This window comes from Tiliqua scincoides, chromosome 2 (assembly GCF_035046505.1).
Source record: "Tiliqua scincoides isolate rTilSci1 chromosome 2, rTilSci1.hap2, whole genome shotgun sequence".
Classification (NCBI taxonomy): Eukaryota; Metazoa; Chordata; class Lepidosauria; order Squamata; family Scincidae; genus Tiliqua; species Tiliqua scincoides.
In genome coordinates this window covers 155,106,934-155,120,817 of record NC_089822.1, presented here as the reverse complement: position 1 = coordinate 155,120,817, position 13,884 = coordinate 155,106,934, and the positions used below count along the sequence as shown (strand labels likewise).

The window sequence follows — 13,884 nt, the reverse complement described above, 5'->3', positions numbered from 1 at the left end:
TCCTAGAACATGCTACCAGATGAAATGCAGTCTGTGAACACACATGTTCAAACATCACCTGCACATACCTTCTTTCATTTTCTATGTGCTACATCTGGAAAACCAGAGGCCCATGTTTTAATCCATGTCTTGTCTTCATGCCACTTTTGTCATATAAAAAATGAGGTCTCAGTGGGTCCTGTAGGGGTGGATCATTAACTCTTCCTGAACAGCCGAAACCTTATCCAGCGTCTTCAAGGCTCTGGTACACTCACTGGAAAGATGGGGGGGGGGGGGAGAGAGAGAAGCAGAGAAATTTAAAAGGATGGCAAGGTTTCTAAGCTAGCTCCCTGGAGAGCACGTATTTTGGAATCCTTTAAAAGCAATATGCCCAAAAGGTTATAAATTTTTTGTTCTCAGTGACCACTCTGTTTGCACTGTTCATTTGCTGAATTTACAACTTCTCAGGAAACTTGAAACTAAGAATTTCTGAAGCAGCGATGTCACTGCCCCCACCCTCCTGCTCCAGGACCCCAGCAGCAGATTTTCAGGAGATTCTCTTCACGCTTGCCACTCTACTTTTTTGCACCCCATATATACAAACACTCCATCATGTAACTTCCAACCTCTTAGAACAGGGGTCTCCAAACCCCAGCCCGGGGGCCAGATGTGGCCTGTGGTGAGCCTCTATCTGGCCTGCGGCCAACCTCTGGCCCACTTGATTGAACATGATCAGAGTTGTGCTTCGGTTGCATCCGGAGGGTGTTCTGAGGGCCAGAGAGGCAGCATGCAGCCTCCCCAGACCTCAGAACACCTTCTAAAAGCCTAAAAATATCACTTCCTGGTTTTCCCAAAAACTGGGAAGCCTTAGAAGGCTTTCTGAGGTTTGGGGAGGCCTCCTTTTGGGGGTCCATTTGAGGGGTCCATTTTTGTGGTGTGTGCTGGTGCTTGGAAAAATCCTTGAAATTTGAGCCCATTTGTTCATTCGTCTAAGTTCCATCGCTAATGTATTTTATTTAAATTTTATATTAAAAATTTTTTTTCTGGCCCTCAACACCATGCCAGATACTTGATGGGGCCCTCTGGCCAAAAAGTTTGGAGAACTCTGTCTTAGAAGGAAAGCCCGCAGTGAGTCTCAGACTGGGTACTAGAGAGAAGGCAAGCAGGAAAATTCATTCTCTGGCACCACCCCCTCTGCTCTGGCCAAAGGAGGGAACTGCAAGGAGACCAGCCAAGGAAGCCACTTTATTCCATCAGCTTTGATCTAAACAGGGCAGGTGATACTCCTGGCTGATATAAAAGCGTCTGGGTCAGACTTGCTTGCTGTTTGGGGCGGTGCTTCAATTGGGTGGCGGGTGGGGGGGGAGGTAAAGTTCCTGAACAAAATCCACAAGCCCAACTGCCTGATTCCTCCCCCTAATTTTAGCCAAATTATACATCTTGTAGCCTTCTCATCAAAAAGCTGACCCCCTCCTCATAAAAGGTAAGGGGGCTGACCCCCTCCTCATAATTTGCACACTACATTTCAGCAAGTAAGAGATGTGCTGCAGCTGATGACTGACTGCTGTGGCCTCAGTCTCAACTTCACAGGAGGGACTGGAACATGCCTTACCATTTTGGGGGTTTTCATCTGCTCACCTCTTGCTCCCCCTATCATCACTGTATCCTTGGATATTTTTCCTTTCCTTCTGCTTTCATTGTACTTCAGCAACCACCACCCCCAACAGGGACACATGCTTGGCATGGCCTTGCGCCATATCAGTTGCATCCCATCATGCAGGCAATACCTGGCTAGAATTCCAACCGTCTGTTCCTTATTCATCAGGCTCTTCCTGACATACACATTGTTCATTCCCAGAGAGGAAAATGTCCTGACAATCTATAATGGAAGGTGAAACCCAAGATACTGGTCAGCAAAACCAATACACGCAGCAGGGAAGCTTTGAGTCCACATTCATTGCCCTGGAGCACCCTCCCTCCTTACTGACCTGTATGCGAACTTCCTCACTGGTGTCCAGGTCCAGCATTTCCAACAAGCTGAAGAACACATTCTTATTGCGGAAACCAAGGACACCCTAGCAAGAGAGAAAGAAGCTGCATGTCCCTTGGCAATTGTGGAAGGTACACAAGATGTACAAAGGTTCCCATCTGCACAATTATGATGTGGCACAAGATTTAATCTAACATTTCAGAAGAAGAGGTTTACTCCTTTTGCTACTCAGGCAGAGATTGCAGGAGCTGGACTTGCTAGTTGGAAACCTGGTAAATGCAAGTGAGGCTCACTCAGGCCCGCTTCAGGGAGCAGAGAAGCCACTTACGGTATTGAGATTCTCACAGCAACTTAATCCCAGAGACAAATACACAGCAACCATTTATAACTTCTGTACTGCCCTTTTGAGGATTCCAGGATGACAACTCCTGAGGCCAAATATGAAATGCGACTTACTAATGAAATCACAGCCTGCCTTCTGACTTCTTCACTCTCATCCTTCAGCTTTCTGTGAAGATGAAGGAAGCATTAACTGTTAATTCTGTTTGTCTACGTCCTACCTGCAGCCAGTCCCAAACAAGTCAATGGAGTAATGACAGGACAACTACATGCAGTTTCTGGTCCAGCCATTAAACTCTTAAGAGAAAATCTGTATTTTTTTTTTCTTGTTTTAACGAAATATGAAACCTGGTAAACTAGTCTGACTATAGACTGTTGAGACAAAAACCTGAATGTGTGCACTCCAGAACATGATAGCTCTTGAAAAGAGATCATCTGTACATAGTCTAAAACTGATCAGGATTTCCTTCAGTGTTAAGAAAGTTTGCTTTACTAGCTTGGATGATGCAAAATGTCTAGAGGTAGGGTCAGGGTGACCTTAACAGAATTCCAGGAATGACCCCAGTATGAGTAATGTAATTCGATGGTCTCCTTCCCACTCAAATCCAGGAATGTCCTCCTTTTGCTGTGACATCATGCAGCAAGGGAGTATGGCTGATGAGCCAGTCACAGAAGTCTTCCCACCCATCATCACCCTCCCTCTTTAAACTAGAGAACTATCTGGGATTGTGACTATTAAGCTAGATACTAATTACACAAAAGACTTCTCAGAAGTAAATATTGGCCCCCAAAGAGTTTCTGGGATGTGATGAAGAAAAGAATGGAGCACAATTAATCATATTTTCTTGCTTGAAACTTACTTCTCCACGATGTCCCAGGCTCGCTTCTTCATATTAAGTGCTTCAATAGCCAAGGCAACTGACTGTCTCACTACCTGCATGAAAGATGAGAGAGGCAGGCTAGGGAATAGATACAAACCATGTGGTAGTGTATGGATGTGGCAGAGCCCTACAATATATCAGTGCTCTAGGGACAAGAAGTGTGTTGTATATCTGCCTCTGGATCTTATTGGGATTATACCTGAATGGACACACAACTGCAATGAAGTCTGAATTAGAGGAGCCTGCTCTTTTCCTGAAACTGTATCCAAATACAATATTGTGGACTATACTGATACCCTAATCCCTTTGCCTAAGAACGACTTCCCTTTTGATTGAGCTTTAAAGCTGACTAGCCGGTGTTTTCATCATGCCTCCGATATAGTTACTCAGTTATGCATTCATAGTGGAGCGCGGTTTTGTTTTTTTTAACACAGCATTATATTTACTATTGCCCCCAGTGTAGCACCCATTAATCTGGCCCAAGTATACTGGGAAGACTGGTCCCCCCAGTACTGTGAGTATTTCAGGTGCTTGAAATGAACACTCCTGGAGGGCAAACCATCTCAGTATGTATTGGGACAGATATTTCTTTATTCCACCGTCAGGGAACATGTACAATCCTTTCAAAATAACATACAGTAGTTATGAATGTTTACTGGGTAAGCACAATACCAACAGCCAGCAAGCATTTCAACTGTCTACCAAGTCAGATTAAAAGTGAAATGAGTCCACAGCTGAGCATCATCTGTGTGTGTCTCAGAAATTTGATCTGTAGCAGAACTTGGAGCAGGAGTCCAACTTTCACCAAACCAGGGCTACCCACCCAGTGACCCAGGCATATTCCTCTTTCAGTTCCTGATTGGCTCAAGGTAGGCATGTGATAGGACTCTAGGCCTGTGCTACCTAGAGTTGTCCCTTTGGCCTCTGTACCCAGGGTACCTGCTTATGTTCCTGCTTCATAGCTTGTGTTGCCGATTTGTCTTTTTTTCCCTTGCCATAACTCCTGTGCCTTGAACAAGCTACCTGTCAGGCAGACGTTTAGCAAGTGAAACTTTTCCCATTACTTTGTCTCTGTGTCATGGAGACTTTTCCTGAAGGTACATGAAGGCAATTGGCCCTAGCCCTGTCTTGTGTTCTTCACATGCTGTTTTCCTCATTAGCTTCCTCCAGATTAGACACCCTTGAATGTTTGGCTTCCATCTGACTCTGAGCATGGATCAACCTGTAGTAGACACATGCTAAAGGTCAAATTCATTCCTGATGCAACTCAAGTGGTTGATGTTCTTCTGAGCAGTTGAGTGGGTGGCATACTGCCACATGATTAACTCTGCGTGAATGGCTCTCCATGTAGTTGAGATATATTTACGTATACAGACACATCTATTGTGTTTCAGGGCACTATTAAAATCCATCACAACCAAGTGAGTACAGGAGCCACTGACACAATTGGCTGGGTACATGGAACTCCACCCACAGGGCAGTGTTATAAGCTACTGCCTAATTGGATCTCAGATTGATAAGGAAGCTTGTCATCCTTGCCCTTACTTGATGCAGCTCATTAACTTTACACTCCAGAAGCAAAACATGTTAAGAAGATAGTTGTTGAAAAAAGGCCAACTGCATTGTTATCCTCCCTTAGGACAGAAAAGCAAGAGGGTGGACTCATGGCCTTAATATCATGCTCTAGAAAGAGCCTGTTAACCAAATGCAACAATGAATAGAACAGCTCCCAATAGCTTTTGTTCTCACCAGAAATGGTTCCTCATACAGTTTCTCCAGAAGCACATCAAACACATCCTCCTCAAAGCCCTCCATCTGGATTGCTCCAAGCCCTATGGTGGTCAACAGTTTTGTACAGTCAGTACGGTGCTGGTGAAAAGAGGCAACAAGAAAGAGTGGATTGTTCACCAAGTGACACATTTTTGGGTACTTCAAAACACCCTCCCCTCCAGTCTGCTCTGAATTAAGTAGTGCTGCCTGCCTTCTTCTGCCACCCCTACCACCATCATTTCTTAAAGTTCATCAACAGGAACATATGGAAAACTTGTAACCCACAAGAAAATGGTCCAAAATGGTCTATTTCAACTTCAACATCTCACTCTTCCAGTCATCAGGGAAGAGCATCTTAGGCTGAAATCCTATGCACTCTTTCTTGGAAGTAAGCTCCATTGAACACAATGGGACATCTGAGTAGACATGCCTAGGTTGTGCTGTTACCCATATGCCAGTGACTTGTGAACTGTTCATTTTCTGGTTGCTGTTCATACAACACTAGAGGGAGCACTAAGCTAAAGAGTTTAAGGATGGACACCTAAGATACCGCTGTCAAAGTGAATCCAACAGCATGAACAACAGTAATTGAAGTCAGACTCACTTCTTACACCAGCAACAAGACTTTCTGAGGCAACACTGCTCAATATCTCATCAAGAGACCATTGAGCCTGAGGCTATCTACATCAGTGGCGTCACTAGGGTTCGTGTCACCCGGTGCGGGATACCAGCGCGTCACCCCCCATGCAGTGGGCGGGGCAATACCCCAGGTGGTGGGTGTGGTGATGTACCATCACTCTGCCCCCACTGGTTTTTTGGCTGCACCTTTTGATAGGACAAAGATAGAACACATTCTGCATGAAATTACACATTGACTGATATATAACATGATGGTATTATTCTTCCAAATTATGATTTTAGTGATTTTGGTCACTAGTGGTCACCCCTCCTAGGGTGTCAAGTTACTAACACCTTATTGCAGCAGTTCTCAAACTTTTAGCACTGGGACCCACTTTTTATAATGACAATCCATCCAAGACCCACCAGAAGTGATGTCATGGTGGAAGTAACATCATCAGGCAAATTAAAATAAATAAGTATAAATAATTAAAGTAAAACAAATAATTAAATAAGCAGAAGCCAGCCCTGTTCCACCAAGTGAATTTCCTCTGCAGCCTGCCTGCAATAACACACACCCCCCTCCAAAACCAGTAAGGTTTTCAGCCCTCCCCAGTGCCCAGTTCAATTTAAGAACTTCTGTTTAAACCAGATCACTGTCAGGATCCACCTGGCTTTGCAAGTCTCAAAAATGTTCACCTGATCAGCTGCAGCCTCTGTTTTGATCCTTTTTAGTGGGGGTGGGGGTGGGGGAGGCGGCCTTCTGGAGCACTTGTTTAGCTCCAGGTTCATAGGATCAGGACCATTCTGGTAGCCTTGCATTCTCCTTCACCTGATCTTCTACACCAGCCAAGGCACATTTGCTTATTTGACCAGGAGTCGACTAAACTTGACCGTGAGGCTTAGTTTTGCTTTCCATAGGGCTCAATATGTTCATCTGCTTGGAGGAAGGAACTTCCTTCTCAGGTGTTTTGGGGGGCTGCATTCTTTGGATCAGGACCATTCTGGTGTTGTTGGATTCCTCTCAGCCTGCCCTTTCCAATGGTATAAGGCATGTTCGCCTACTCACGAGTAAACACGCGATACGGCTCACTTTCACTTTCCAAAGGGATCCATGCATTTTTTGTTCTCCTGGTTTTTGGCCATAACTTTTGATAGAAAGGAGATATTTCACTGTGGTTTTTTGCGTTGCATTCCTCTTGAAATTCCACATCCAATGGTATATAACATGCTGGTATTACTCCTAACCACTACGATTTTAGCATTTCACCCCCCCATGCGCATCACCACCCTGTGCATGTCACCCGGTGCAGTCTGTACACCTCCTAGCAACACCACTGATCTAAATTCTCTGGCCTAGCAGCTGTACACTTTAATCACTGATCCAGTCTAATCAGTTTGGGTTGACTGTGGATATTCAGTAGTGACTCTACACATTTTTGAGTCAACTCCTTTTTTGTTATTTCTAATGTTCCAGAGCTGAGCACTAGGAAAATCCAAGCAGCCTCTATGTACTGGCGAACAGAACATGGTATTTGTCCAAGGGGCTTAGAAGTAAAATTGTTTATGAAAATACACATTGGGGACAGCATAGGAATTTCTGAAGGCAGGCCCTGTGATATACCCGGCTTGATACTGTATTGAACAGGCTCTACAGAACCAAATCCACTTGCCTTGAGCACAGGAGAATGTTGAAGCTGCTCAAGAATGTTCACGATGATAAGATCATTCACAATGTCCATTTGCTTCACCAGCATGACCAAAGCCTAAAGGAAGAAGTTATGGATGGAGGGACACCAAGGTCAAGAAAAGAAAGAGAGAGATGCAGCTTAGGCTGTATCCCAAGACTCATTTCAGACAGAATGAAAAGAACACATGGAGAGAGAAAAACCAGGACTCCATTGTTATAACTAATCTTCAAAAAGGTTGCATAGTGAGCGCCTGCCTGGGCAACAGAGGGAGGGCATTTCAGAGAGCCAGTGTCACCACCAAAGACCTGCTTCTTGTGAGAGTCCATCGTACTTCTGACAAGCCAGGCACCCCACAAAGGGGCTCCCTGATGATCTGAGCCTACTGGGGCAGAGGGGTGAATATAACTCCTATGCTGCTAAGGGCTTCGAAGATCAAAACCAGCACCTTAAATTTAGCCCAGAAGCACACAGCAGCCAGGACAAACTGAGAAATAAGTTTTATATACTCCCAATGAGCAGCATCTATTAATGTTCATACTGGAGCTCCATTGTGCCCCAGCACACACCTGAGCTGCCTGCAGCACTATTGAAACTGAAACTCCAGATCCTTTTATTAGCCCAGTTCCCCAGGATCTGAGGCTACCTTCTTTATTACCTAGCCTTGCATCTGCTGCTGTCTGAGGAGAGTTGCTTAGCCCCTTGCTTGTTTGCCTCCCTGTCCCTGGCATAACCACTCCAGACTAGCTTAACCCTTTACCTGCCTGGTTACAAGACCTCTGCATCTCTCTCTAGTCTACCCAAGGAGACCTGAAATCCACAATGGATTTCATTGCCTGAGCAGATTCAGGCCTGGACAACTTCACCAATCCTTTTGACTTCATGGATATGATCCACATATGAATGCAATCTCAAATATAAAGGTGGAGTATGATTTTGTATGTGGCAATTTTGGCCCATTTCAGAGCCATTATTAGCAAAGAGAACACCATATGGAATGGGAAGAAACATGTTCAGATGTATATTTGAAAATTCTTGAGCAGGATGATGCAGCAACAACAGCAACTCCATTCTTACCTGGTTGGTGGCAAGAAGTCAAGATGCCTCTCCTCCTTTCTTGTCTCCTTGTTCATGGGCAAATTTTCCAAGGAGATTCACATCTTACTATGTGAATTATGAATGAGCCACACAAAAATTCAGAAGTCCCTGTTCATGTACGCAGTATCCCTACCTGCATTTTTTTCTTCCGGTCACTCTTAGTCAGGCACATAAACATTGCCTCTTGGGCAACTGGGTTGGACCCGTCCAGGTACCCCAAGCAAATGGCTGAACTGAAGGATATGTTTTCCAAAGGATCCTGTAGATTCACCAACCGCTCTAGATTTCGGGTTAAACTGGAACAGGCACCTACATAAATCCGCTAGGAAGAGACAACAGCTCTGATAGATACAGCAGTGAACGGAATCCTGTTTCGTACAATAGGACAAGAAAGGGAAGGGCTGCCCAGGACTGGCAAAGCATGTGGGCACAATCCTAACCAACTTTCCAGCACTGGCATAGCTGTGCCAGTGGGGCATGTGCTGCATCCTGCAGTTGGGGGGCAGTCACAGAAGCCTCCTCAAGGTATGGCAATGTTTGTTCCCTTATCTCGAAGTTGCATTGCCCTTATGTCAGTGCAGGAGAGTGGGTTAGGGTTGCGCCCACAGTCTCCCAATAGCAGAGTCTCAATTAAATAATAATAATAACTTCAGTGGTTACCTCCGATTTCAACCAGGTCTGTAGAGACACCTTCAGAGCAGCCAGTGTATCTTCTCTCCGATTCAGGCTCACATCCTTCAGATGTCTAATTAGCACTTTCACTACAGAGGCTTCCAGGCAACCTGCTCTAGAGAATCAGGAAGCAGTGATCAAAGGGAAAAGTAAAACTCAAATAAGTCCAGAGAGAACTAAGCGGGAACAAATGCACTGTTCAGGGTAAAACAATTTTGGAAGTATCTTCAAAGACAAGGGTTATTTTTCTACAGAGGCACCAGAAGTCCTCCCAACAGACTATCCAAGTCTCACAGGATTTGCAAAGCCTGGTCCAAGGCTGTGCTTGCCCCGGTGCCCATGAGAGGGGAGACAAGAAATGAAGGATAGACCAGCAGGTTGGGCTTCCTGAGATATTATTCTGATCAGTGGTTGTTAGGTTGGGACACAGACTCAATTTATTCATGACTATGGAGGCAGGTAGGTGGAGATGTTCAACCAATCAGGAGAAGGTGGAGCGCTTGGATGCAAGATGGCTGCAGGTGGGTTTGCCACACTTATTTGGGACAGGCTTCCAACACTTGCGTGGAACCAAAGGTAACATGGAGCGGTGTCTATGCATTTTTAACATCAGTTATTCCACTTTAGGAGTCAGGACTGGAAGGAGCAAAGAAGATCAGCCACCTACCAGAGTTAATAAGAAAGAAAATAGCCCAATCCAAGATTCCCACCTCCCACCCTCACCCGAGAGCCCAAGGTTCCTCATTCCCTCCATCAAACCTGCACAGGATCAGTAAGGGGGTTCCTCACCAAGTCTACTGGACAAGGTTAGAGGCAAGAGAGAACTTGGTGCACACACCAGGCTTTCCTGCCTGCAGGGGCAGCTAGGAAGTGCTTTCCCTCCCCTCCACTTTCAGGATTACAATCAAGAAAAAAGGAAGGCTGGTTTATGTCTGGCCACTCATTAAAAGGGCTGCAGGATCAGAAGAGGAAATGTGTAAGTAGCAGGAAAATAAGAAAAGGGAGGAAACTTACAGGGTGGAGCAGAACTTTCTCCATAAACAGAAATAGCTGCATGAAAAACCTTGACAAGTTGCAGCTAGTTAGACATTAATCCCTTTCCAGGGTTGGCTTGCTTTGGCATGGGAAGGTTGCACCTTGACAATTCAGTGTCTCCAGGTCATATTTTACTACCGGTAACTATACACATCCTCACATATTCAGCATTATAAATCAGCTCAGAAACACCCAATACGTTGGGAAGAGACTAGTAAAAGTTCCTGTTAATTAAGAAGAACACTGTGTGGTCATGCAACCCTTCTGAACCTCCAACTAGTTTGGTGGTGCTCAGCAGGATTACGACAGAGTCTATTTTATCAGACAACCAGGCCTCTATCTGGGGTTGGGAAGATGGTGTATCTGTCAATCAATTCAACCAGCCCCAGCTGTAGACAATGTCCGCTAAGATACAGCACAGGATGACATGTGCAAGCAGATGGGGGCATGGCAAGTGTGAGCAGAAAAGCAGCACAGCAGAGTTCTTAAGAACTGTACTGCACAATCCTATTCAGGCCTACTCAGAATCAAGTCCCATTGTGTTCACTGGGGCTTACTCCCAGGAAAGTGAGCAGAGGGTTGCAGTCTAAGGGGTTCATTTGTGATTCAATTGACTACTCACTTTTTAACTAAAGAATGTGCATATGACCAAAGAGCATATTTTTAAAGCAACAAAAGGCCTTGCTGCATGAAATGGTCAAATATATGCAATTCTTAAAGGGACAGCAGTCCTTTCAGAGTCTGTAACAACTCAGGGTCACATGAGGCACACTTTCATGGAAGACATCATTCAACACAGGTTATTTTCCAATAAGAAGGACAGATAGAACAAATCCCCTCCTGGGGAATTCAAGATTGCAGCTGTCTATGAATGGTAGCAAAGACTTATGCCTTTCTGCTTTTTTTGTTTGTTTTTGTTTTTGTTTTTTTGCTATTTACTAGAAGAAAATCACAGTCATGTTAAATGGGGATTTCTGAGTGGGCAGTTAACTGCACAATGGTATTCCATGAGAGACTATCCTTTATTTTTGTTAAAAAGCAAGAATTAAAATGTTAGTATTCCTACAGCATGTTCACTAGACCTTGAAGATCATCATTCCATTTGATTCCAGACAGCTACAATTATTTTTAGATATTCCGCAGACTGGCCCTTGGATTATCCGTTTCCTTAGCTATTTCTGAAAATCAAAAAAACTAGACATCTAGAACAGCTTTATTTAAAGGACAAAAGCAAAACAAGGATGACCTGTGATAACACAGTATTTTTTAAATATTTGTACAGCCCTTTTAGAAAAAGTATATAAAGCACTTCATATGTGTCATGAATATGTACAGTTTAGGCCTAGTAGCATTGCAAAGCCTGAACCAAGCTAAAACAGTAACACAGAAGTGGCTTGCATTTCCTAGCTGCTAGGAATTTACAACTCAATGGAAGGTGATAATGTAGCACCTAGGCAGCCAGAAAGACACCCATCAAGGATGGAATGCAGCTATAGATCTCCAGGGGGGAGGGAAGAGCTGAGAGGGTGAGCTTCCAGCCCCACTTCTGGAGGACAGGGTCTTTTGGTCTTTGTCTCTTGGTGAGAGAGGTGGTGGGTGCACATCCTGCCCCACCAGGACCATGTGGCCATAGGTAACTGGCCTGAGGATCTACAAAAGAAGCTGACCCAGGTGAGGGTTAGAGAATAATAGAGCTAGCCAGTTAGCTTTGTTGTTTTATGCTGATATGTTTCCTAGAAGTTTTTATGCCTCTAGCATTTGCTGCCTTTGTAACTTTTTGTAACCCTATGTATTTAATAAAGTAGAAAATCTTTTTACCATGTTGGTTCATTGTCTGTTGGGGACAAAGGTTCAGAATCCTGCCTAGCCGTTCAGCAAGCTACCAAAAATCCTCATTGTGGACTAGAAACTTGAGGACTGAGACTTTAAGTAAAGAAAGTGCTCAGTGCCTACAAGGGATATAGTTAAGCCTAGAGGGTCTCTGTTTCCCTGGACTGAGGCACTGGCTCTTACAGGGTGGTAGCAGTACTACCGAACAGGGATCTTTGAGGGCTCTAGGGTTCAGAACCAACAACTCTGAGCACCCAAAACCCTGGGAGTGAGACCAAGGGTAAGACAATATGTACTGTCTTGAAGTTGACCTTACAACAATCCTTTAAAGTAAGACTTATTATTGCAACTAAGTCTGAGGGGGAGTGGCTTGCCCAAGGCCACCTAAACCTAAAGCCCAATCTTGTGACCCCGCTGCCCTAAGTGCCACAGCGGCATTGTAAATGTGCCACTCTTATGCATGGCAGAGTCAGCAGTGCAAATGGTCAGAGGCTTCACGTGCCCACCAGAGACAGACCCAGCCCATGTCAGAGCAGGCAAGGTGCTGGTAGGGGCAGGTTTTGGGGGATTCAGGGGAGGTTCAGGGTAGGGAATGGGGGACAGCAAGGGCAGAAGGGGAGATTCTGGAGGCAGAAGTGCACACCAGGATGCTATCCCTGTTTTCCCAGCTCAACATACTCCCTGCCTCTCCTTGGACTTACACTAGTAAATTAGTTAGCATAGGTCTGAGAAGACCCAGGCAGCCTTCAGAGAGGTACATAAAACATATTTTGCCTCTCCCAAGCTGTCTTGTTGCCCTCCCCCCATTGCATGCAGCAGTCACTCTGGCAGTTCCACTGCATATCATAAAATTTTAGGGCCCAGTCCTATACAACTTTTCAGCACCAATGCAGCCTCAGTGAAGTCCCAAGGTAAATGAACAAACCTTCCCTTACTTTGAGGCGGTCTCCATGGCTGTCCCCCCACAACAGGATGCAGTGCATGCCCCATTGGCACAGCTACATCAGTGCTGGAAATTTGGATAGGATATAGCCCTTAGTGATATACCAACCACCTGTAACCAACCTTTCCAATACTTACGGAATTCACATATAATAATTGGCTCAAAAAACCTGAATTGGGCACCAGATTTGGAGCCAATTTCATTAGCTGAAAAATAAAGCTACATTAGCATTCCTGCCTCTGAAGTTGTGCATTACCCAGACTTTTAAGAAGCAAAGAAACTTCAGCTATAGTTGAACAATCTACCATTAACAAGTTTGAGTGGATCTGATGTCCCAATAGCACCTTGCTGCTGGTCTCCATGTCAGCAATCTGAAGAAGAACATCACTCACCCAGCAAAGCCAGAGACCGAGCTACTTCATACTCCAAAAATGGGTTGCTGCATTCCTGAAGCTAGGAGACAATAAGTATTAATAGTAGGCTAACTAGAAACCTTTTATGTGCAAGAACATCTAGATTTATAGCAGGGATGTCCAAAGTTTTTGTGAAGAGGGCCACATCGTCCCTCTGACACTGTGTCGGGGGCCGGGGAAAAAAAGAATTAATTTACATTTAAAATTTGAATAAATTTGCATAAGTTTACATAAATGAATATATTAAAGATGAACTTATATGAATGAATAAAGGACTTGCAATAGCTCAAGGCCTATAAAAGGCTTTGCACAAAGCAAGGCTGGCCTTTCCTTTGCTGCTGCTACTGCATCATGGACGTGAAACAACAAGAAATGGAGGGAGCCCTCATCCCACAGCTCACGCGAGAAGTCAAACAGTTGCCCTCATGCTGAGAGCAGTTGCGTCAGGCCAGTGTGGGCTCCAACAAATCTCCGGAGGGCCAGAGGCTCATTGGAGACTGGGGGCTCCCTGAGGGCTGCATTGAGAGGCCTTGAGGGCCGCAAGTGGCCCCAGGGCCAGGGGTTGGGCACCCCTGATTTATAGCATTAGAGGGGAATCAAAAGATTATCTAATTCAATGCTAATCAAA

The 13,884-nt window shown here is 44.9% G+C and overlaps 1 protein-coding gene across 1 annotated transcript in view; it reads right to left on the bottom strand.

Annotated features, from left to right (window-relative positions):
- Positions 1-130: 130 nt before the first annotated feature.
- The window catches only part of HEATR9 (HEAT repeat containing 9), a 30,170-nt gene continuing 16,416 nt past the window's right edge, over positions 131-13,884 (bottom strand). Inside the window, exons 7-16 of the mRNA XM_066617599.1 lie at positions 13,236-13,296; positions 9,024-9,145; positions 8,497-8,685; positions 7,251-7,343; positions 4,939-5,058; positions 3,169-3,242; positions 2,426-2,477; positions 1,968-2,054; positions 1,767-1,858; positions 131-253 (exon numbers count right to left, since the gene is read on the bottom strand). Coding sequence (XP_066473696.1) covers positions 169-253; positions 1,767-1,858; positions 1,968-2,054; positions 2,426-2,477; positions 3,169-3,242; positions 4,939-5,058; positions 7,251-7,343; positions 8,497-8,685; positions 9,024-9,145; positions 13,236-13,296 — 975 coding nt within the window. The 3' untranslated portion in view covers positions 131-168. The remainder of the gene's footprint in view (positions 254-1,766; positions 1,859-1,967; positions 2,055-2,425; positions 2,478-3,168; positions 3,243-4,938; positions 5,059-7,250; positions 7,344-8,496; positions 8,686-9,023; positions 9,146-13,235; positions 13,297-13,884) is intronic.